The sequence below is a fragment of the Neovison vison genome, chromosome 5 (assembly GCF_020171115.1).
Source record: "Neovison vison isolate M4711 chromosome 5, ASM_NN_V1, whole genome shotgun sequence".
Taxonomy (NCBI): Eukaryota; Metazoa; Chordata; class Mammalia; order Carnivora; family Mustelidae; genus Neogale; species Neogale vison.
In genome coordinates, this window is record NC_058095.1 from 15,256,636 (window position 1) to 15,281,420 (window position 24,785).

The following is a 24,785-nucleotide window of genomic DNA, read 5'->3' on the forward strand; positions in this document are numbered from 1 at the left end:
CTGTAGTATGAAATCCATCATTCAATGACTAGCAGAGCACAAAACAGGATAAACAGTGTATGTCTTCCAGCCATGAAATACAAGGTGATGTCAATGCAGCAGATTTTCAGCCAAATCTGAAGGTCTATACAGATCAATAGCTGTATCCAATCTTTTTTTTTTATTTGAATTCCAGTTAATGTACAGTGTACAGTTTAGTAATTCAACACTTACACATAACACCTGGTGCTCATCAAGACAAGTGCACTCTTTAATCCTCATCCCCAATTTAACCCATCCTGCCCCTCCCCTCTGATGACCATCAGTTTGTTCTCTACAGCTAAGAGTCTGTTTCTTGGTTTGCCTCTTTCCCCTATGATCATTCCTTTGGTTCTTAAATTCCACATATGAGTGAAATCAGGTGTCCAAACTTCTTTATTATGGCTATGCATACTGGTTTTGGCACAAATCACTTATTCAGTCTTTTGATTAGATTTATTCAGGCTTTGGATATAACCAATCAATGAGCACTAAGTAGTGCTAAATAGAATTCCACTTCTGAGGCTGGAAATACACAACTGTATACACTAAGCAACTAGCATATGGCTTAGCTGAAGAAATGATGAGGAGAATGAATAGGACTGGGAACTAAAACTGACAGGCGTCAACTCACTATAGTCGATGGGAGGTTTGGTAACTACAGAAATACACCCAATTATTTTATGCTCCTAGATGCCCGGTCATCACTGGTAAACTAGCAGTACCATGATTTCCAGAACAGACAGCAGGCATGAATATAACCCTTCCTGTGTGAGTTACACATGTTGGCCTATACAGATTAGCACTGGACAAGCGGTGAGGAGGAGAGCAGAGGAAAGATGAAAATAATCTAGGAGATATAATTTTTAAAAAGGCACTTGGGATATTAGAACTCTGGATTATGACATACTAGAGAAAGCAGACCACTTTCTGTTAAGGTGATCAGAAATGTTCTGGTTCGTTTTGAACAAGCTAGAAGCACAAGCAGTGATACCACTAACAGGTCTCTCAGCTAAACTATCTTTGGAAAGGATCAACAAAATGAAAAATCTTTGAAAAGACTGGATTCCTGATTGTAGAAACAAGCAATATGCATAAAAAATGTAAAGAAACTGTTGCCTGAGTGGGAAAAGGATAAGTGGTTTAAATGTTGCCAGGGGAGCATTAGAAGCACTGTGTAAAACTCCAAGTAAATAAACTTACTGTATGTCACTGGAAATGGCCACTAGGATGAAAACAAAATGAATTCTCCAAGAAACATGTGACCATTAGCACCAAGCTCACCAGGGGCACTAGGGCTGAAGTGAACCAAAACCTACTTCTGAAATCTAGGTTGTTTCCTCCATCACCACCTTTACCCTTATTTCCATGGAGAATTTCTTTTTTTTTTTTTTTTTAAAGATTTTATTTATTTATTTGACAGAGAGAGATTACAAGTAGGCAGAGAGGCAGGCAGAGAGAGAGAGAGGAGGAAGCAGGCTCCCTGCAGAGCAGAGAGCCCGATGCGGGACCCGATCCCAGGACCCTGAGATCATGACCTGAGCTGAAGGCAGCGGCTTAACCCACTGAGCCACCCAGGCACCCTCCATGGAGAATTTCAAGGGTCAATGTTCCTAACTGTTCAAAATTACAATGTCTATGATGAGTATAATGTATTGGTGTTTATCTTTCTCTTCTATGGTAACATGCTCATTTCTTAAGCGAGGCTTCAGTAACAGTGGAAATAGGAAGCAAGCTTTTTGCTTACTGTCCGTGTCCACTTTTGCCTGGGCATCACCAGGCAAAGCCCTTCTGTAGTTCTAACCTCTTAAATCCTGTTGTGTGCGAGCACCACCCATGCTCTGTCTCGGCATTCGAAGAGAAGTTCTCAAAGGCGTATGTCTCTGCTCATCCAGGTAAGCAAGGTCCTCCAAGTGGGCAGAGCTTGTGGCTGACAAGACAGAAAAGTTTAGTCAGAATATGTAAGTTCAGAACACTTTCAGTTAGTCTCTATCTCCCAAACTTGGGAATCAGAGCTTATTCCAGCATATACATTTACCAAGAGTTTGCAGAACTCACGGTCCTTGTCAGTGTCCCGAACATGTGCGGAGAGAAAATGTCAAGAGTTGTCTTCAGCTCCTTCATCGCTATCAACTGCCTGAGGTTATGAAGAGTACTAGCAACAAGCTGGCAAACACACTTGTACCTGACAACAAAAATCATTAGTTTTTGCTTCTTTGGGGTCACAACTACCACTTGTAGAACAAGGCATAAACATCATCAGTGGAGAACCATGTTCCAAATTATATTGAGCTGTAAGAAAAACATGAAGCTCTGTTTCTGACATTTTCCCTTCATGCTAAAGAATGAAATATGAAAACATTCTGAAAGCAATTTTCATGTGTGTGTATCTTTTGGAAAGATGGACAACAGACAGAGAACTGCTAAAGAGCCTTTAGAGAACTGCCAATGTCCATGAATTCCAAGAAACACTTAGTTGCCCTCCAAACATAGTCAGGTATTAAGGCCCCCCCATTGCATGTATAAACCCTTTAATCCAGCCACAGGAGAGAGAAGGAAAATTCATGGGTATTGGCAAGTGTATTGAGAGCTGTTGGGAACATTCACAATGAACCAAAAAGTGAGGAAACTAAGGATCAGCACTAAAGACAAACAGTTTTTAACAACAACACGCCCAAACTTCTGTCAGAATACAATCATTTAGAGCTTATAAATTATTAATTAAACTGCTGGTTCAGTTTGTTGCTAATTATGTACGACTCTGTGCCAGGGGTTATTCAGTTCTTTGATGGCAATTATTTACCAAGAGTTTACTGTGTGCCAGGCCCTGTTCTTGAGGCCCTCCCTGGCGTGGCTGCCAGTTTACCTCTGGTGACTGTTTTGAGTGGGTGAGAGGAAGCAAAATGAGATCACTCTTGGCTACAGAGCTCTATTGAAGTACTGTCCATATCCCCAGTTGAGGTAAGACACAAACAACAATCTAAGGTGGATGACTAAGTGGCACAAAGAAAGTCACAAAGTGCTCTCTGAGCTGAAACGGGGGGACAGGGAAGACAGAGAAAAACAGAACAGAAGTAGAGGAAGACAGAAAAGAACAAGAGAGAACATGTTCAAGAGATGTATATTCCCTTCGTCCTTCAACTACTGCAATAACCTCAGTTACTTAGGTCTGCTAGAAACCTAGACAAAAGGAACTTCTCCAAATTTATAGATATAGTTTCTATGGGGAAATAAAAGTCTCTGAAAGCTCATCTTGGGAAGTAAACCAAGAAAAGAAAGTCAAATGTCACATTACACATCAGTGGGTGAGAGTCTCAGAGGAGTAGGAGATAATCTTGATCTCCGCATTCTGAAATTAAAACGATGCAGAAGAGATTACTATTTAATCTTTTATTTAAAAACACTGGAGATATGACTCTTACATCATTCCCACTGGGAGAGTAACAGAGGAACAAGAGATGATCTTGATCTTTGCATTCGGAAACTAAAACTATCCAGAAAAAATAACTACAGAATTTTTCATTATTGAAAAACACTGGGGACAATGACTTACACTATTCCCACTGGTACTCTAATGTGGCTCCATGAATCAGTTCTTTCTTATGTTTATTAGTCGTTCCTGTTTTAATCTAAGTCTGTTTTCCTTTGTATGGTTCTTTGTCTATATGTGTGTAGCTACCCTCCCCCCCCAAAAAAAAGACAAAGGAGAAGAAGAAGAAGAAGAAGAAGGGAGAGGGAAAAAAAAGAGCCCTCAGAATTCCCATTTCCACAGAGCCCTTGTAGGAACAGAGAAATATTAGCATCGGCTGAGCAGGGCCCCTTACACAGAGATCAGAGTTTCAGCTTTGTAGGGCCTTTCCTCCAAGTTTCTATGGGATAATAACCCTAGCCTCTTCTTGTGCCCGCAGGCTCAGAGATGCTAGCTGTTTCCTGCAGCTGATAAGTCCATGATACCTCAGTGTTTCCTTTTTACCTTTTTAGTTCATTTAAACAGTCAACCATTTTTTACATATCGAATTTTCTGGTAAATATGGTTTCTGTATCCTGGCTAGCCCCTGACCTATACACCACAGAATGTAGTGGAGCAGCTATCTTTTCATATATGTGATGTTGGTAATAAAGCCATACCACAGAAGGAAGATGTGGAAGGAATCTTAACAGTCATCTAGTCCAGAGGTCAGCACACTCAGGCCTGTCGATGAAATCTGGCCTGCTGCCCATTTTTGTAAATAAAGTTTTACTGAAACACAGCCTTGCCTGTTCCTTAAGTATTCATTTACAACAGTTGCGAGAGAGGCCATATTGGCCTGCAAAGCCTAAAATACTTACTAGCTAGCCTTTTAAAAGAATGTCTGTTGATCCCAAACCAGTCAAATCGCTTCATTTTACAGATTAGTACTGTAGAGTGACTTGTCCACAGTGAATCGCTCTTTTATGGTAGAGCCAGGCCTCAAAACCAGCTAACTGATCATCAGTCCAGTGAGTGCTCTCTGCATTGTGCCCCTTCCCCCTGTCTTTAAAGCTTAAACAGATTTAATTCTTCCTTAAAAGGCTTATTTTTTAAAATGCCTTCTTCATCTTTGTCACTTCCTCTCAACTCCTAGTTTTTTTATGGCTTCAAAGAGCAGTAATCAAACCTGGGCAACAGAGACCTTAGAATGCAAGTGAAGGTACTGGTGTAGCCTGGACTAATAATCTTCACCCTTCAAATATTTTTTCCACAGTAAGAAACAAGAGAACAAACAAAAGCCCCCAAATTTGTTATTTTTTTTAAAAACAAAAAATACAGATAAGGTACTTTCTAAAGCTGATAAACTGAAGAGTAATATGAAAAGAGTATCAATGACAATGAGAATATCTTTTAAAGATTTATAGATGAGTGAGATCTGTACTTTGAGTAGAGATCTGAATAACAGATAATCCATTTTAATTTCTCTTTACTGAGAAGACCTTAGCACTTGTTCAATCTAAACGTTTAGTGTAAACTTAACAAGCTTTGCTAAACAAATCTTTACCATCTTAATTCCTTGGAAAATGGACATCAGTTGTTTTATTGTTTTACTTCACAAAACCAAGAAATGTAGTAAAGCTATTTTGGAACGAGCACATGTCTCCATTTCAGTCAGATGACATTAGGAGAAAAAGGCAAATACCCTAATTACCGAGCTGAATGAACGGTTCATTCCTCTACAAATCCAAATACTCATAGGCAAACAGTGAACTAAAGAAGAACAATGATCTTCGGTGTCAAGTGCAAGAGCTCTGAAGCCTGATTCAGGGCACAGACAGACCTCAAATCAGCCGGTGGGGAACTACTGTTTTAATCCGGATTGCAAATAAATTATGTTTAGCGCTAGTTAAGTCTACTAAGACATTTGTTCTTTTTCTTATTTTAGCAACCAGTATCTTCTTTTTGTTGCTCTCTGAATCTATCACAGCTTTATCAAATAATCCAAAATGTTTTTTTTCACTGCCTGTATCCCTTATTAAATCACTATTCTCCTTAGTCTTACTTTGCTTCTCACTGCCTCGTCATTTTCAAAATTCTTGCCCATTATTTAAAGGAATATGAGACAAATATTGGAAAGATGAGCCAGGAAACCTGAAATTCTGTTAGTGTGGCCCTTTGTTCCACTAGTTGTATAGGTGTACTCTCCCTCATGATCACTTGAATGTTTTCCATTTGTAAGCCACTTTCGGAGAAGTCTGTTGTAGTTTGTCAAACATCTCACTGTCAAATTTGCTCAAGTTACATTTTCTCTGCTTCCCTGACTGATCCTCCAGTCAAAATTAATTGCTTCTCCCCTTTAGCAACCACATACATATATTAATTAAATCTGTGTTATGCAGCTACTTGCCTACATTGCTGTCTTCCCTTGTTATAATAGGTTCTGGAAGGCAAGAAAGCAATGTCTGATTCATCTTTGATAACCCTGTCCCCTCAGAGTAAATCAAAGTACTCTGCACCTTATGCTTAATACAGAACTGAATTCCAGCTAGTCCTACCTAGATTTAGATACATGTCTGGCTCTAGCTTCATCCTCCTCATCGTTATTAATGTTTACCAGACATCACTATGATAATATGCTCAGCTCCAATGATGTTTATATAAACTTCCTTCAAGTACCACTGAAGTACTTGTCTTGAAGTCCCTCTTCTACTTTTTTCTATAGCAGATAACACTTCCTTTCATACTATATAGATTACCTATTACATTTATTTTATTTTCTCTGGCTAGAATGTAAACTTCATGGGGTGGGGCAGGATTTCTGTTTTGTTTACTGATGTTTCTCAAGTGTTTTGAGCAGTGCCTGTCATACATATTCAGTAAACACTTGTCTAATAACTGAATAATTGTATTTGACATACACTCTGTGTTCTGGCCACATTTAAATGATCAATGAATGACAAATTAGGTTTTGTCTTAGGGGTTGTTTTGAAAGCTAAGGATGAAGGAGGCGGCTATAGCAACAATGTCTTGAATATCTTCATCACATACAAACACCAATGGCCGACCTACAGGGACATGTTTCCACCTCACAGTGGTACTCTCACTGTGAAACTGTCCTAGCATGTTTTATCTGAGAGAGTTCCATCAAGTTAAATTAATACTATAATATTTAATGAACATTTTTAGCATAGGAGATAATTAGGTAAGTCGGACTGAACAAAAGACAGAAGAAAAACAAATACACAATTTAAAAAATTACATGAAAAGAAAATGCTTTAAAAAGTAAACTTCCATGTAAAATCTATAAAAAAGTAAAATCTATGTCATTCAATATATGTCATTAAAAAAGTAAAATCTATGTCATTAAAAATCCTTGTTTTCAGAGAAGGAAGAGGGAAGTGGAAAAAGGGAGCATCTATGTATTTTTTGAGATCTCCTAGGATTGAACAGTTAATTCATTTATAGAACATTTAACTGACATACTTTCTGAAGTCAAAATAACTTAACAAATAAGTGGGCAGAAAAAAATCCAGCAGACAGCATTTGGTACAAAACATTCCAGAGGCAACTCTATATTGAGTATGAAACCAGTCTGAATTGTTTCTTCTTCTATCAGTTGTCACCAGTACAAACAGATTTTAGTAGCACGACTGTCATTCTGGCTGACCTGAGCAGGGAGCTGGAATGACATTATGTTTGCTACAGTCTGGGCGAGAAGCCACTGTGCTGTCCTTATACCCTTGATTCATAAAGTCAACATTCTGACTGCTGAAAAGCCCATATTTTCTTCTTCATAAGATCCTCACTACAGCTTCTGATTGGATTCACCTAAATCCCCCAAGATCCCCATTTTGCATTTACCTGATTCTTAAGATCTTTTTCTTAGGAAAATGTGCAGCTCCAGTAGATGGTGAGAGTTTGTATTTTCACTGACTTTCACTGCTTATATGTTTCCTTGACAGACTCCTCATTTTCACACAAAGCAATGGGGACAGCTGCTGTAAGTGACTACTCCTGCTGTCCACATCCTCCAGTTCCCAGCCAATCTCATTTTAAGAGATCACAGACATCCTACTCTCCGATAATTTCTGCCATGCAACCGCAAGTCCACATCTCTATTCCTTTCAGCACAACAGGCTTAAAAAATAAACATGCAGTAGTGATTTACATTTTGAAAACAATAAAAGACAATAGTTTCAATTTTCTGTATCTTAGAATTTTAATTTAAAGGTAGAGTCTATACATCTGAATTTATATTCAGAAAACTGAACTACTCTAGGAAAAACTCAAGCCTTGAAAGTAGAGATTGACAAAACTCAGCTTTAATCACTTTGTCATTCAAGTTAATAAAAGTTTTTATTTTCAGTAAATAGCACTACCTTCATATATGGTATATGGTGGAACTTTTAAATGATACATGTAAGTACAGACTTCACTTGTTTGAATCTTTATGTTTCTAAAAGTATACAGCTTTTGGACCAAACTAATGGATCAATATATTTATACTTAGAATAATCAGACTTCTATTTTAATAGTTGATAATGAGTACATGGTTGTTGTTTTTTCTTTCTTCTTCTTCATCCTTTTTTTTTTTTTTTTACAGATTTTATTTACTTATTTGACAGAAAGAGAGAGCACAAGCAGGGGGAGGAGCAGGCAGTGTGAGAGGGAGAAGCAGCCTCCCCACTGAGCAGGGGGCCTGACGCGGGACTCAATCCCAGACCCCGGGATCATGACCTGAGCCAAAGGCAGATGCTTAACAGACTGAGCTACCCACGTGCCCCAGTACATGGTTGTTTTAAAAATTTCCTTACATATATATTTCCCATGTATGTTGCAGGTGCGTTCAAAGCTCAGAAAAAAATTTTTAAAAATCACCATAAACATCTGAAACCCTATTTCTAAGTAAAGGGTTACAAAAGTGTCCTTCCCATTCTTTTTAGAATCAAGGACTATATGGAATAATAAAGTCAATTTTGTTCTTTAGAATTCAATGCAGCAAATTAATTTAAATAATTCCTTGACAATTTCCTGGTCCTGCCAGAAGATGTGGCCCCATAAAGATGCCAGCAAGCTCAAGCAAAGAAGGTGACTCTCTTCCCCAAGTAGGAAAAAGTCTATAACATAGCAAGGACCATTTAAACAAGTATTCACCCAGATTTTCTGAAGTGATGTGATTTTCACATCATTATTCAATGTTATTTCGTCTCTAAAGTATAATTATATTATTCATACTGAAATAAAGTTTTAAAAATAAGGCAAATTTAAGAGCTGGATTTGAACAAGGCCTTTCATAACTGGCATTATTTTTTCCCTCAACTGTTCATATGCTTAGAATAATTTAATAAGTATAAATACATATCTCGTATTTGAAATCCTCAGTTACTCCTGATCACCAAGGAGATTTGAGTATTTGATCTTCCCACACTTTGGGGAACCACTCATATGTGCACATTAGAAAGTAAAGGAAAATAAGTATATCTAGAGCTATATTGAGCGCTGACCCTCCACAGCTAAGAAATGGTTTTAAAAAATGATTTAGATACCTAATCATTTTAACTATCAGAGATTGTGGTCTTACCAAACATTTATACAACATTACACAGTTAGCAGGGTAATTCCCTGTAAAAGTAACTTTATTTCTCTATATTCTGGAAACATTTTCAACCTATAACCTATTAAATTTTGAAGATTGAACAGAGTCCTCTGGTTTATAGTTCACTTTCCTGCCTCTTTGTGAGGATACTGAAACCATGGTTTCCAGATACAGAAAACAATCCAATACAAACTATTCTCTGACCTATGACTTGCACTGTAGGCAACACTAGATTTGTTTGTATTACATTCAACAATGACAAAAAATAATTTTCTGATTAAGTATGCTCGTACTCCAATACATTCAATTTGTACTACTCAAGAGAGTATAAAATCCTATTCTCCAAGACAGATCTGTCTGGCTTCTTTTTTTCTCTTCCTTTTTAAACTTTTTTAAAAAAGGATTTTATTTGTTTATTTGAGAGGAGAGAAAGAGCAAGGGAGCACATAAGTTGGGGGAGCAAAGGGGAGAGGGAGATGCCAACTCCCCACTGAGCAGTGACCCTGGGATCATGACCTCAGCCAAAGGCAGACGCTTAACCAAGCCACCCAGGAACCCCTGATCTATCTGGCTTCTGATGGTACATTTACCTTTTATCCTTTTTTTTGAGCAAACATGATCAGTACTACTTAAGAATCTGAAAATCTGTGCTAGCCAGAAAGGCTCTAATTATGGTATGAACACTATGATAAATGGAAAAATAATCAACAGTTACGGTCTATGGGTATAGCAAAACAGGCTAATGTTATCCCTTTTATTTTTTTGAACATGGGGGAGTGGCAGGAGAAGGAAAAGAAGAGGGTAGAAAGAATTTAAGTGAGTACAGAAAATATCTTCCAATACTTGAATTTAAAACAAATAAATTCCAATAACAAAGAAAAATCATTATTGTGGTATTTGATATAAACAGGGTACTTTCTGTTAAAAAGATAAAAAATGACACCAAAAGCATGATCCACAAAAAGAAAAATTTGATAAACTGATGTGATCAAAATGTTTGTGCTTCAAAATACATCAATGAAAAAATGAAAAGATAAGCAACAGACTTGGAGAAAATATTTTGCAAACTCGTTGTTTGATAAAGCATTGTATCCAACAATGCTTACAACAAATGCTTACAACTCAGTAAGACAATCCAACAAAAAAATGTGCAAAGGGTTTGAAAAGATATTTTACCAAAGAAAATATATGAATAACTAATGAGCACACACAATAAGCTCAACACCATCAGTCATTAAGAAAATACAAATTAAAAATATAAGAAGATAGTACTTCACACCCACCCAAGTAATGATAGTAAGAGATAAGACAATAACAAATGGTAGAGAGAATGTGGAGAAAGAGGAATCCACACATACCTTATGGGTGGGAATGTAAAATGGTGCAGCTACTTTAGAAAACATTTTGGCAATTTCTTAAAAAGTTAAACATATATTTACCCTATGATACAGCATTTCCACTCCTAGGTATCTATCTAAGAGAAATGAAACCATATGTCCATCCCAAGACTTGACATGAATGTTCATAGTAGCACTATTCAAAATAGCCCAAAACTGGAAAAAACCTAAATGCCTGTCAACTGGCGAAGCAATAAAATGTGGTACAGGCACACAAAGGAATACTATTTGCAATAAGAAGGAACAAATTTTTGATACATGCTATATGATAGATGAACCTCAAAAACATGATGCTAAGAAGCCAGACACAAGAGACCACAGACTACATTTATATGAAATATCCAAAAAAGTGAAGTCTACAGAGATAGAAAATAGATTAGTGGCTGCCTGGGGCAGGGGATGGGAATAAAATTAATATTAAATAGACGTGAGGACCATGTCATCACGACATATTATTGGGATGATGAAATGTTCTAAAATTGATTTATGGTAAAGGTTGCATAACTTAGTAAATATGCTATTAATTACTAAATTGGGTAGATTATTCAAAATGGGTAAATTTTATAATATGTAAAACATAACTCAAAATAATTGTTTTTTAAAAAAGGATAAATTCACATAGAGACTGCTGCTTCAGGACTTTATCTAGGGTAACACTGAACTAAGGTGGCAATTAAAATCATTTCTGGCCAGTTTGGGTACTGATCCTAGGTTTATGGTCGGAACACGTGGAACACTTTAAGTAAATTAACCATTTGTTGAAGTTACTAGGTTATTTTATACACACACACGCGCGCGCGTATATATTCATTCATTTATTCTGAGAGAGAGGGGTGAGGGGCAGAGGAAGAAAGAATCCCAAGTAGACGCCACCCCCAGTGCAAAGCCAGACAAGAGGATTGATCTCAGCATCCTGAGATCATGACTTGAACCAAAATCAATAGTCTGACACTTAACAGCCTGAGCCACCCAGGCGCCCCCTAGGTGATTTTTTTTTTTTTTAAGATTTTATTTATTTATTTGAGAGAGAGACAGTGAGAGAGAGCATGAGCGAGGAGAATGTCAGAGGGAGAAGCAGACTCCCCATGGAGCTGGGAGCCTGATGCGGGACTCGATCCCGGGACTCCAGGATCACGACCCGAGCCGAAGGCAGTCGTCCAACCAACTGAGCCACCCAGGCGCCCCCGCCAGGTGATTTTTAATCAACACTAAAAATAGGTATTTCTTCAAAGACCTAGTTCTGTCACCAAGAACCACTATTTCTAAACCAAAGGGATAATTCTTCTAGAAAGACAGAAGCCTAAATACTTCATACATTTTTTAAAATTGAGGTATGGCTTATATATGTTAACTATATAAATCTTAAGTGCATAGCTCAATAAATGATTATATGTGTATACACCCATGCAACCACCATTCAATCAAGACATAGAAGGCTCCCTTGACATTCCCACCAAAGATACCCACTATCTAAGTTCTATCACCAGAGAAATGACATAGTTTTGTCTATTTTTCTATACTTCATAAAAATATACATATTTCATGTAATATGCCCTCTCCATGATGTTATCTTGGCTATAACATTCTTTTTCATTGTTGTATAAAATTTATTAAACCAGTCTACTGTTGACAGACATTTGGAGGATTTCAGCTTTTGGGTATTATGAATAAAATAGATATGAACATTCTTACATTTATTTATATTTATTTTAGTTATTTTTTGGTGAATATAAAGACTTTTTTTTCCCAGTAGGCTCCATGCCCAACACGGGGCCTGACCCTGAGACCAAAAGTCATGTGCTCTACCAGCTGAGCCAGCTGGGCACCTAGGGATTTATTTATTTATTTATTTATTTATTTATTTATTTTTAATCTTTTTAAAAAATTTTTTCAATTTATTTATTTTCAGAAAAACAGTATTCATTATTTTTTCACCACACCCAGTGCTCCATGCAATCCATGCCCTCTATAATACCCACCACCTGGTACCCCAACCTCCCACCCCCCTGCCACTTCAAACCCCTCAGTTTGTTTTTCAGAGTCCATAGTCTCTCGTGATTCACCTCCCTTCCAATTTACCCCAACCCCCTTCTCCTAACACCCCTTGTCCTCCATGATATTTGTTATGCTCCACAAATAAGTGAAACCATATGATAATTGACTCTCTCTGCTTGACTTATTTCACTCAGCATAATCTCTTCCAGTCCTGTCCATGTTGCTACAAAAGTTGGGTATTCATCCTTTCTGATGGAGGCATAATACTCCATAGTGTATATGGACCACATCTTCCTTATCCATTCGTCCGTTGATGGGCATCTTGGTTCTTTCCATAGTTTGGCGACCGTGGCCATTGCTGCTATAAACATTGGGGTACAGATGGCCCTTCTTTTCTATATGTTGTGTTTTACCTCTTTATTCATCCATCTGTTGATAGACACTTAAATTGTTTTCATATTTTGGCTATTGTGCGTAATGCTGCAGTGAATATGGGAGTGCATGTATCTCTTCCATATCATGTTTTCCTTTGGATATATAGCCAGCAGTGGCATTGATAAATCATTTGATAGTTCTGTTTTTATTTTTTTTAATAAACCTCCATACTGTTTTCCATAGTGGCTGAACCAGTTTACATTCTAGGGATTTATTTTTGATGGCCATTCTATGCAGGAGTGGAACTGATAGGTTTTAGGTAACATGCATAAACAGCTTTAGACACCTTTAATAGACCTTGCCAAGCACCTTTACAAAGTGCTAGTTCCAGTTTATTATTATACTCCCATTAGCAATGTATGACAATTTCAACGGCATCACATCCACACTAACACATGGTATTGTCATTCCTTTTAATTTTGTGGGTATGCCCACAGTCGTATCTCACTGCCAGGAAGTAGGAAGGATCTGATATCTTCCTCTACTTCTAACAAACTGGGATGGCGGAAGACATCAGACATTTGGTCAGAGATGAAAGACATTTCATTACTCAGAAGAAAAGCAAAAGCCAGAGTATCAACACTGGAGTCGCTCTCTGAGGAGGAATTCCCACGGGCAACACCAAGAGCTGGGTGACACCAGCACATGCAGACGGGTGTGCTGTGAGAAGAGGTGCACTGTGCCTATGAATTAATTTGTGTTTTCTAGGAATTTGTAAGTGGGATCATATAGTATATTCTCCTTTTTGTCTGGCTTCTTTCACTCATTGTAACCATTTTGAAACTTGTGTGCATTGCTGCAGTATCAATAGTTCATTTCTTTTTACTGCTAGGTAGTACCCATCATAAGGATATGTTCTAATTCATTCATCCATTCAACTGCTGGGGGCTTTCCTGATGTTCACAATTTTTGGCTATTAACAAATAAAGGTGTATATCTTTGTAAGAACATATGTTTCCATTTCTCCCTCTATAAATCCTACTGATTTTTTGACCTCACATGTCTCTTACATATATTATAATCATATATAGGTATATATTATGTATTACATATATAATCTGGATATTATATGTATAACATATGTACTTTAAAGATTCATAAGTAATATTAACCTTTGGAGAGGGGTACTAGATGGAGAGAGGAGTGGCTTTTTCTCTTGTATTTTTTTGGTCCAATTTGAACTTTTGTTTGATTTATATATATATTATGTAACACATATGAATCTTTATTTTTTAAAAAGATTTTATTTATTTATTTATTTTGACAGAGACAGAGATTACAAGTAGGCAGAGAGGCAGGCAGAGAGAGAGAGAGAGAGGGGGAAGCAGGACCCTGGGATCATGACCCAAGCCGAAGGCAGAGGCCTTAACCCACTGAGCCACCCAGGCGCCCCACACATACGAATCTTTAATTTCTAGAATATGTCAGCAGGAACTACTGGGCAAGGAAATTACGGCTCATTTTTGTTTTGTTTTCTTCTTTGTATTTCTCTGTATTAAAAAAAAAAAACTAATAAATGTTACTTCTTAAGGCAATAAAAGAAGAAAATCTCCCAAGCCATTTTCTCAACTCTCCCGATACCTGGTGATTCGCTCCCTATAATTCTGCATAATACCACAAGCTTTTGATGAACTACTTTCTCTAACTCCAGGCTCTCCTCCTTCAGTTCATCCTATATGGATGAGTATATAGCCATTTTTCTAACCTGCAAATCTGGTTATACAGCTCCTGCTCAGACTGACTAGCAACAAAATAAACCTAATACCATCAGAGCACAGAAGCTCCTCGGTGTCACCTGCAACATCATTTTCTACTAGGCCGTCACTGTACCACAGGTTCTGGTCATGCTGAAATGCCAATAACACAATAACATGCCAAATTCCTTCACTTCTTGGTGCTTCCTTCCTCTTTTTTCTGACCTTCTTGTGACTTCTCGCTCATCCCTTTCTGTGATGTCTTCTATTCCTCTCTACCCTCTCCCCCTCCTTTTTAAAAGATTAATTATTTTGAGAGAGAAAGAGAGCAAGAGCTAGGGGGAGGGGCAGAGGGAAAGGGAGAAGCAGACTCCCCGATGAGCAGGGAGCCTGACAGGGGGCTTAATCCCAGGACTGTGAGATCATGACCTGAGCGGATGGCAGATGCTCAACTGACTGAGACACCCAGGTGCCTCTACCTTCCTCCTTTGCGTTCAGATGCTTCCCTCCTCTGTGTTCTTATGGTACTTTATAAATTACTGTATTAGAGCAGTTATCACACTGAGGCTGACTATTTTACAAAAACAGGAATGGATGTCAATTAGAATTCCATCCTGTAATTCTCTGTAAAATTATCCTTTAAAAAAAAAAAAGATTTTATTTATTTATTTGAGAGAGAGAGAGAGCACAAGCAGAGGGGAGAAGGAGAAGCAGGCTCTCTGAAGAGTAGGAAGCCCAACATGGGGCTCGATCCCAGGACCCTGGGATCATGACCAGAGCTAAAGGCAGATGCTTAACCCACTGAGCCACCCAGGCGCCCATGTAAAATTCTTATCCTCATATTTGCTGAAGTCAGTGTCCCAAAGAATATGCAAAGACTTACTGAAGTTGAAGTGTAGCCACAAATATATTGATGCCTATAAGGGGTAGAGTTGCTAAATGGCAGTTGGCAAAAAATATACCATGAGAGGTAATTTAGAAGCCATCAAACTTCACAGATTGGATGGCAATTCCCTGAAAGTTGACCACAATTTAAAAGATTTTATTAAGTAACTAGAATATCAGCTCTTGCAAGATAAAATTCTAAATAAATGAAAATCTTACAATCCATGTAAAAGAAAAAAGGTACTCTTCATCTGATAAAATGTTGCTTGCTTTGTAAAGTTTTTAAAAAAATATTTTAAATGGCATTTTTTACCTGGTGATTAAAATACTAAGTTCTTAAAAAAGCTAATGTTCTGTTCTCTGTTCTGTGTTCTCTGTAAAAAGCTAAGTTCTGTTCTCTGTGATAGAGCTATATAGTCAATTTCTTCTATATGTATTAGAGAAGGAACTGGTAACTCACTGATACTTACGACAGTTGCCTTGTGCTAATTTCTAGAAAACAAGAGTGTTAGAAAACTTTAGAGAGAGAGAGAAGGATAATATCTGGCCAGTTTGTCCTGGACAATTCTTTGTACAACCTAAGGTTAGCATCTGTATAGGGTAAATAATGAATACAGATATTTGTTCTTAAGAAGGGCAAAGTACTTTGTAATCTCTCCAGTAAACTAAAAAGAGGACAAGAGTAGCTTATACTTTGACTCCTACCAAGTGCTGGGTGCCCTTCTCTAATAGCAGAGCCGGAATTTTCTTATAAATCGCTGCAGCTTAGTTAAGAAGGTGGGATGTACCATTAAGACTGGTAGCTATATTTCCTCAATGTTATGCAGGCAAGGACTTAAACGTTTCTTTTCTGGAAAGACTGAATTTGCTTAGCACTGTTTAAGTTACAGCATTCTAGGATTCTAATATGACGTCATTAGTAGGGATCAATATATTCCAAACAATCTAAGAGAGAAAAGTTTCTGTCACTATTTATTTATTTATTTATCTATTTTAAAAAGATTTTATTTATTTTTTTGACAGACAGAGATCACAAGTAGGCAGAGAGGCAGGCAGAGAGAGAGAGAGAGGGAGAAGCAGGCTCCCTGCTGAGCAGAGAGCCCAATGTGGGGCTCAATCCCAGGACCCTGAGACCATGACTTGAGTCGAAGGCAGAGGCTTTAACCCACTGAGCCACCCAGGTGCCCCTGTCACTATTTAAAGTGAATAATCTTGAAAAATTAATATTAAAATCCCTACAGTTACCACATAATCACATGTGATGACTGAGGTTGATGTTCTCCCAGACAATGGAACAAAGAGCAATGTTTTAGAAAAGGTACAAAAATGCAAGAAGCATCACAATATCACATTATATTATCATATAACATAAATCGTTATATCTGGGAAAAAAGAGCTCCCAACTACAATAAGTGTTTTATTACCTTGTGTCAGAGAGACAAACCTTTCAGGCATTCATCAGGCCAGTAAGAAAGACAAACACAACTATGATATTATAGTAGGGACAAAATCTAGATGATGCTGCATTTTGAAAATGCCAGAGTGTCCAACTATTCTGCAAAAGCTCCTGGTCTGAATTATTAAGTAGCAACTTAGCCATATAAAAATATCCTTTGACATCAATTCTGAACAGCTGCTAAAGGATAATGGCTCCATACTTCCTTTATGAGTTTATGACTAAGACTGCTAGGAGTGTTTGAGTTATTCTTTAGCAATGTAGGTACCTGGTGATTTTCCTATGATGGGACGACTGGGGTATCGTGAAAATACTGAGCTCTGCCTTGCTTGCCTGTCACTCCCTCAAACTATGGATGACAATTTCTGATAACACAATTTCTACTGAAATACACATTAATTTTAAAACGTTTTTTAACACTACTGTTTTCAAAAACCTCAAACTGAAATATTTTCAAAGACTTTGGATGTGAAAACAATACAGTTAGAAATTCAATAATAAACTTTATTGGTTTTACTTCTGATTTTATGCATGCTGTTACACACTTTGGGAGGAGAACTAAATAACCACTTGAGTATGATGATATTCATATTCAAAGCCAGGTTCAAAAAGATATACACGTGCATATTACCCAAACACAAAAGAATAGCTTAGTCAAAGAAGATGAATGGAAAATTCTGTTAAAGCAGAATTTGCTTTCATTCCAGTATATACGCCGGTAAAATGGTCAATTAAAAAAAAAAGTCTTACCTGCTACTGAATTTGGCCGTGGCATAAGATACAGAGGAATAGACTGTACGGATTGTGATAAAACTGTTTCCAAATTCCTCTCTGGGATCTTATTCAGACTATACGTAGAAGCCGTCATATTTTCATCGACTCGATACAAACAGGAATCCATGCTGGATTTTTGAGACTGCCAAGGTTTTAGGTTTCCTCCAGATCCTAATTCTTTACTGCTTTCCCCAACATATTTCGTGCGTTCTACATTTTCAGAATAGCTTGTCAACGTAGCTGAAAAAGAGAGTAGAACAAGTTTAAAATCCTCACAAACTTAGAGAGTAAGCTGTTTACTACTATGCAAATTCATTAAGAGTATTAAGAGTAGTAACAATATTATTTTTAAGAAGTTACAGATGATCGTTTCATCTCCACCATGAACTTTAAATAATTGAAAGCAAAATATAATTCTTACATATTTTCTCTCACATCTGTTATGTATTTACTTTAACAACTCTATTTAAATGGAACTAAACACATTCATACATCAGTGCTTAAAGATCTACAACTAGAACCTATCAATGCTAAATATTTCAGAATTTCATCAAAAAGGAAATTTTATGTAATTTTCATGGATTGCTGGAGAATCCTCCAAATCTCAAAAAGATCTTTATGTTCTTTTTATCCCATATTTTCCCTCAGTTAAATTTATTTCCTGGCCCCTTCTGTGTAGTTAAGAATTAGAAAAAAACAAATGGTCCTTAAGTAGATACATAGGATATACAGAAAAAATAATCTGTTCAAATTAGGAGGCAGTACAGAGCCTTCTTGTACAGCTACCTTCTGTAACACTAACCCTAGATGTTCCTGCATGAAATCAAACAAAACCTGAAGATTTTAAATAATTTTCATCAATGCTAGAAATGCAAGGATTAAAAATATTAAAATCAAGATTATAAATATCTTAGCAATAATTATAAGAATAAAAGAGGTCATCCCAGGAGAATTTTTAATAGGTTAGTTCATATTCTCTTCTTACATCTTCAATATACTTGTTGTTAAAAGAAGAGACCTAAATTTATTAGGTAATTTCCATAATCCCTTTTAGTGAGGGTTTTCTCTTTGGAAATGAAAATTTAGTTCTGGACTTTGTAGTAACAGAGGAAAAGATGAGTTACAAAGGAAGACACCCCTATTGCTTTGAGCCTTTCTGCTCTTTACAATAATAAGTCCTCCTTGCATCTGAGAATTAAGTGCTGCCAACTAGTCTCTGTACCCTCACTGATACTAAGGGAGTCTAGTTCCAAGGTAACATCTACTTGTTGATTGCATCGGAGTGGGCAGTCACCATTAGGCTTCTCAAAGATGCCAACGCTCCCTACTCCTACCTATTCTTGACACATTCTCCCCTCTTTTTTTTTTTTTTAAGATTTATTCATTTATTTGAGAAAGAGATAGAGTGTGTGTGTGTGTGTGTGTGTGCAGGGGGAGGGGCAGTGGACAAGAAGAATCCTCAAGCAGAATCCCTACTGAGTGCAGAGCCCAACATGGGGCTTGATCCCCAAACCCTGAGATCATGATGTGAGTTGAAATCAAGAGTTGATGCTCAACCAACCGAGCCACTCAGGTGCCCTGACACATCCTTTTTGTATATTGCCCCTATTATCTTTTTTATATATTACTGGACTCAATGCTGCAATTCTGTTAAGGACTTTTATGTATATGTTCATGAGAGATACTGGCCTATAGTTTACTCTTTTTTTTTTTTTAAGATTTTATTTAGAGATCACAGAGATCACAAGTAGGCAGAGAGGCAGGCAGAGAGAGAAAGAGGGAAGCAGGCTCCCTGCTAAGCAGAGAGCCCAATGCGGAGCTCAAATCCAGGACCCTGGGATCATGACCTAAGCTAAAGGCAAGAGGCTTTAACCCACTGAGCCACCCAGGCGCCCCTGTAGTTTACTTTTTATATAATGTCTTTGTCTGGTCTGATCTTAAGATAATAATGGCTTCATAAAGTATTCCTTTCACTTCAACTTCCTGGAGCAGTTTCTGTAGAGATGGGAGAAGATATGTGCAAATGACATTACAGACAAGGGGTTGATAACCAAGATCTATAAAGAACTCCTCAAACTCAACACTCAAAAAACAGATAATCACGGCAAAAAATGAGCAGAAGACATGAACAGACACTCCTCTAAAAAGGACATACAAATGGCTAAGAGACACATGAAAAAATGCTCAATATCACTAGCCATCAGAGAAATACAAATCAAAACCACAATGAGATATTACCTTATACCAGTTAGAATGGCAAAAATTAACAAAACAGGAAACAACAAATGTTTGTGAGGATGTAGAGAAAGAGAAACCCTCTTACACCATTGGTGGGAATGCAAGCTGGTGCAGTCACTCTGGAAAACAGTGTGTAGGTTCCTCAAGATGTTAAGAATAGAGCTACCCTATGATGTGGCAATTGCTCTACTTGGGGTTTACCCCAAAGATACAGAAACAGGGAAAAGAAGAAGCACATATACCCCAATGTTCATAGCAGCAATGTCCACAACAGCCAACTGTAGAAAGAGCCGAGATGTCCTTTAACAGATGAATGGATAAAGAAGATGTGGTCCATATACATAATGGAATATTATTCAACCACCAAAAACGATGAATATCCACCATTTACATCAACATGGGTGGAACTGGAGGGGATTATGTTAAGTGAAGTAAGTCAAGCAGAGAAAGACAATTATCATATGGTTTTACTCATATATGGAACATAAGCAATAGCACGAGGATAATCAGGGAAGGGAGGGAAATCTAAAGGGGGAGAAATCAGAGAGGGAGATGAATCAAGAGAGACTGTGGACCCTGAGAAACAATCTGGGGGTTTCAGAGCGGAGGAGGTTGGGGAAGGGGGTAATGGTGATGGATAGTGAGGAGAGCATGTGCTGTGATGAGCACTGGGTGTTATACTTAACTAATGAATTGCTGAACTACTACATCAAAAACTAATTATGTACCATACAGTGGCTAACTGAACATAATAAAAAAATAATAATAAAAAAAAGAAAAAAAGAAATGGTATTATGTCTTCCTCAAATGTTTGGTAGAATTTACCTGTCGAGGCATCTGGACTAAAAGCTTCCCTTGTGGGAGAGTTTTAAATAACAAATTCAATTTATATTCAACAGCTATAAAATTATTCAGGTTATCTTTTTTTTTCTCAAATGATCTTTGGTCATGTATTATTTCCAGGAATTTGTTCATCTAAATTGTCAAATTTATTGGCATAAAGTTGTTCATGACATTTACTTACCCTTTTAATGTTTGTGGGGTCTGTAGTGATGTCTCTCTTTTGTTCCTGATATTGGTAATTTTTATCTTCTTTTTTTCCTGGTTAATATGACTAGCGGTATATCATTATGATTTTCTCTGAGAACAAGCTTTCAGTTTCACTGATTTTCTCTGTTCCTATTTCACTGATGTCTGCTTTTTATTATTTCCTACTTTGATCTGATTTGAATTTCTTCTTTTTCTTGTTTAAGTAGAAATTCAGTTCACTAATTAAAAACCTTTCTTTTCTAAAATAAGCATCTAATGCTATAAATTTTCCTCTAAGCACTTCTTCAGCTGCATTCTAAAAATTTTGATGTTTCGTTTTATCATTCAATTAAAAATATTTTAAAATTTCCACTGTGATTTTTTTTTTGACCGTGTTACTTAGAAATGTGTTTAATTTCTAAGCATTTGTGAAATTTCCTGGTATTTTTCTATTATTGGTTTCTAGTTTAAACACTGTGGTTAGAGAACACAGTTTGTAATGGTTTGGTCCACTTACCTTTATTGAGACCTGTTTTATGAAACAGAATATGGTCTCTTGGTGCATCTTCTGTGTATACCTAAAAAGAATCTGAACTATGCTATTGTTAGGTGGACTATCCTATAAAAAATAATCAGGTCAAGTTGGTTAATGGAATTGTTTAGGTCTTTTATATGCTAATTGATTTCCTACTTGGTCTTTAAACCACTGTGAGATGAGAGGTAAAAAAATCTCTGTGGATTTCTGCCATTTTGAAGCTTTGTTATCCCACGCATGAATATTTTGGATTGTTATTTCCTATTGACGAAATGACCCATTTACCATTATGAAATGACCTTTATTGATAGGCTATCACTGTTTATTCTGAAATCTATCTTGATCCTCTTTGTTCTGAAACAGGTGAATGAGGGAGAGGATATAATATAGACTCTAGAACCAGCAGGAGCAACAGGGACTTAATATTCATTTACCAATCATTTCTATGTCTTTTTGGGAGACTGCTACTGGTCATATTGAAGAACTGGATTTGGATCTCTCCTCTCAGAAAAGAACTGAGTATCACAGTATCATGTTCCCAGGTGAGACTGGATGCTAAAAGAGGGTACTAATAATTGATCTATGTAGTATAAGAGTTGAACTGGATTTGCCACTCTAAATGTACTTACCTGCCTCTTGTCTGGCTACGTAGACTCTAGCAGTGGTGTAGACTATTCCCATGATTGGAGCTGGGTTCTTGTTATTAACATCCTGCTCCATACTGAAGAACTGGCTATAGTGGCTATTCTTGGTCCTTTGTAATAATCATGGGCAGAAGTCAACCACTGTCTTACGTACTGCCATACAGCCTTTTATCTGTCTCTAGACTTCCTAGTTGCCATGGAGACATGAGATGCAGTAGGGCTACTGGATTTATGCAATAGTAAGAGTCAGGGAAATAGTATCCTATTAGGGCTAACATACAATGTGAGAAGGGAACTAGCAGTATTATCACCTTGTAATTCCCCCTTCCAGAGTTAAGAAATGCATGGTCTCTCTGAAGACTTTCAGTAGAATCAAGCAATCACCTCTGCCAGCTCTGTCATTCCTTTCCTTATAACTGTTTCTCCTCCTTTTCTGCCTTACTTCTCTTTCATTCACTCTTGTTTCCTTCATTTATACTCCCTTAATATAGTATGAGCACGTAACTTTTTTGTCTCAGGCTCTATTTTTCTAAGGACTCTATGCTCAGGAAGTCTTGTGATGAAAATGTTGAGAACCATAAGACACTCTTATAGCTAATCCAAATATTCAAGTCAGTTTCAGTATACAGTCAAAACTACTCACTTTAATTAAAAATTCCTTTCATATATTCAGACTTTCAGTCATGAATAGCCCAATAGTTCCTAACTTTTTGTTGCTAAACATAATGCTATACCTTTCCCAATGAGGTTATCATGGATTCCACAGCATTATTTTGTAATTCCTAAATGTGTTCAGTGATAGCATATTTATATCATGTACGTACCTGTGTGTTCCTTTATTTTATATATATATATATATATATATATAGTGTAAGAATGTTACAACTACTAATTTATCACCAAATATCTTGCTTGTATTATCTCATTTGAAACTCTATATATGTATAAGGAGAGTTGCATTAATCCATTTTCTAGATGAGAAAGATAATACTCTGGGGACACCTGGGTGGCTCAGTTGGTTAAGCAGCTGCCTTCGGCTCAGGTCATGATCCCAGGGTCCAGGGATCGAGTCCCACATCAGGCTCCTTGCTCGGCAGGGAGCCTGCTTCTCCCTCTGACTCTGCCTGCCTCTCTGTCTGCCTGTGCTCACTCGTTCTCTCTCCCTCTGTCTCTGACAAATAAATAAATAAAATCTTTAAAAAAAAAAAAAGAAAGATAATACTCTGAGAGGGTAAGTGATGTTCTTAAGATCAATCAGTTGTTAAGTGATGAATTTGTGATAGTGTGTTCTCTTCTTAATTTCTGAAAATTACCTCATTAATTTAGAATATACTTGAACTTTTTTTTAGTAAAATTTGCTAAATATTCAGTAAAAATTGGAAAATAATATTTCATTTGGTATAAAGATGTAGTGATTCAGCTGGCTTTGTAATTCTTTGCAAGAAGCTCAGATTTCATAGAGCTGCTAGGATCAGTATGCTGAATGAAGCCAGAGAAGGAAAACTCTTGTTTCCCAGAGAACTTGTCTACATGTAAAGTGTCTGCTATTTAACCCGTTACCATTTATGTTTTTTTGTGTTGTGTCCAAAAGAAGTTTTTATTTTTAAGTCCCTAATCAGATTTGACTAAGACCTACCTGTATCTGTGTGGTCTTAGCCTGGTATATATCCCAGAAATATACCCCTTTTCCCCATATAAACCATGAAAATATTCAGTACACTAGACTACTATACCTTTACAGGACTGAGAAAGTAGCAATGGAGTTCACTATTTTCAGTATTTCAAGTAATTTATAAATAATATATTGCTAGTTAAAACTGGTAGCTAGTTAAAACATCAAACTTCTGCCAACATAGCTAGAATTATATCAAAGGTGACAACAGCAGTTACCTCATTTAAACAGAAGCTTTGGCAGAAATACATGTTTAATAAATTAAACACGAGAAACTGCTAAATAACAAATAGAGTGGTAAATAGAGTTTTGAAAAATTTTTCAAAACTATGAGATCTAGCAACAAAAATTATGAAAGCACTGATCAATGGTGGGCAGATTAGAGAAACTGTGAGTTAATTTGTGGTATACAGAGATGGAATTATTCAGTGGCCTAAGGGCCCTACTTTAGTTTTATTTGATGCACAATGGTCTAGGATCTTAGGGGCACAGAAAGTAAAAACAGACAACTGACACAAAATACTAGTAGTGAAATTCTCTAGGTAACTACTTCTACTTAGGGATTTTGCGCATATTTGCTTCATTGATGCTTTTCACTGAACTTGGTGACTTTTGGTTAATTCCATTCACCTACCGATCCAATAAATTTTTACTGAGCAACTAATATATAAATAAGATAGGTCCTAAATCCTTAATCATAGAAGGACAATTCTGTGACAAAAGAGGTCATACACAGAAAAATGAATCATAAAATGAAATGCTATTTTTCATAACAATAGGCTAATGTCTGTATATTATCCGCCTTTATGGATACATCCTGTTTTATTCAACCATTCCTCTATGGTGAGACCTCATATAATTTAGGGTCATCAGGGTAACTAAAGCATCAGAGAATGCAGTAATATTTTCATGCATGCTATAAGTTTCAAAAGCCCAAAGCCCATGCATGCAGTCTTTGTGCCAGAT

The 24,785-nt window shown here is 36.9% G+C and overlaps 1 protein-coding gene across 9 annotated transcripts in view; it reads right to left on the reverse strand.

Annotated features, from left to right (window-relative positions):
- TANC2 (tetratricopeptide repeat, ankyrin repeat and coiled-coil containing 2) overlaps positions 1 to 24,785 on the reverse strand; it is a 369,572-nt gene that overhangs the window by 116,756 nt on the left and 228,031 nt on the right. For all 9 annotated transcript variants that reach the window (XM_044247669.1, XM_044247668.1, XM_044247667.1 and 6 more), the window contains 2 exons: positions 17,678 to 17,941; positions 1,823 to 1,948 (listed from right to left, as the gene is read on the reverse strand). In XM_044247669.1, coding sequence (XP_044103604.1) covers positions 1,823 to 1,948; positions 17,678 to 17,941 — 390 coding nt within the window. The remainder of the gene's footprint in view (positions 1 to 1,822; positions 1,949 to 17,677; positions 17,942 to 24,785) is intronic.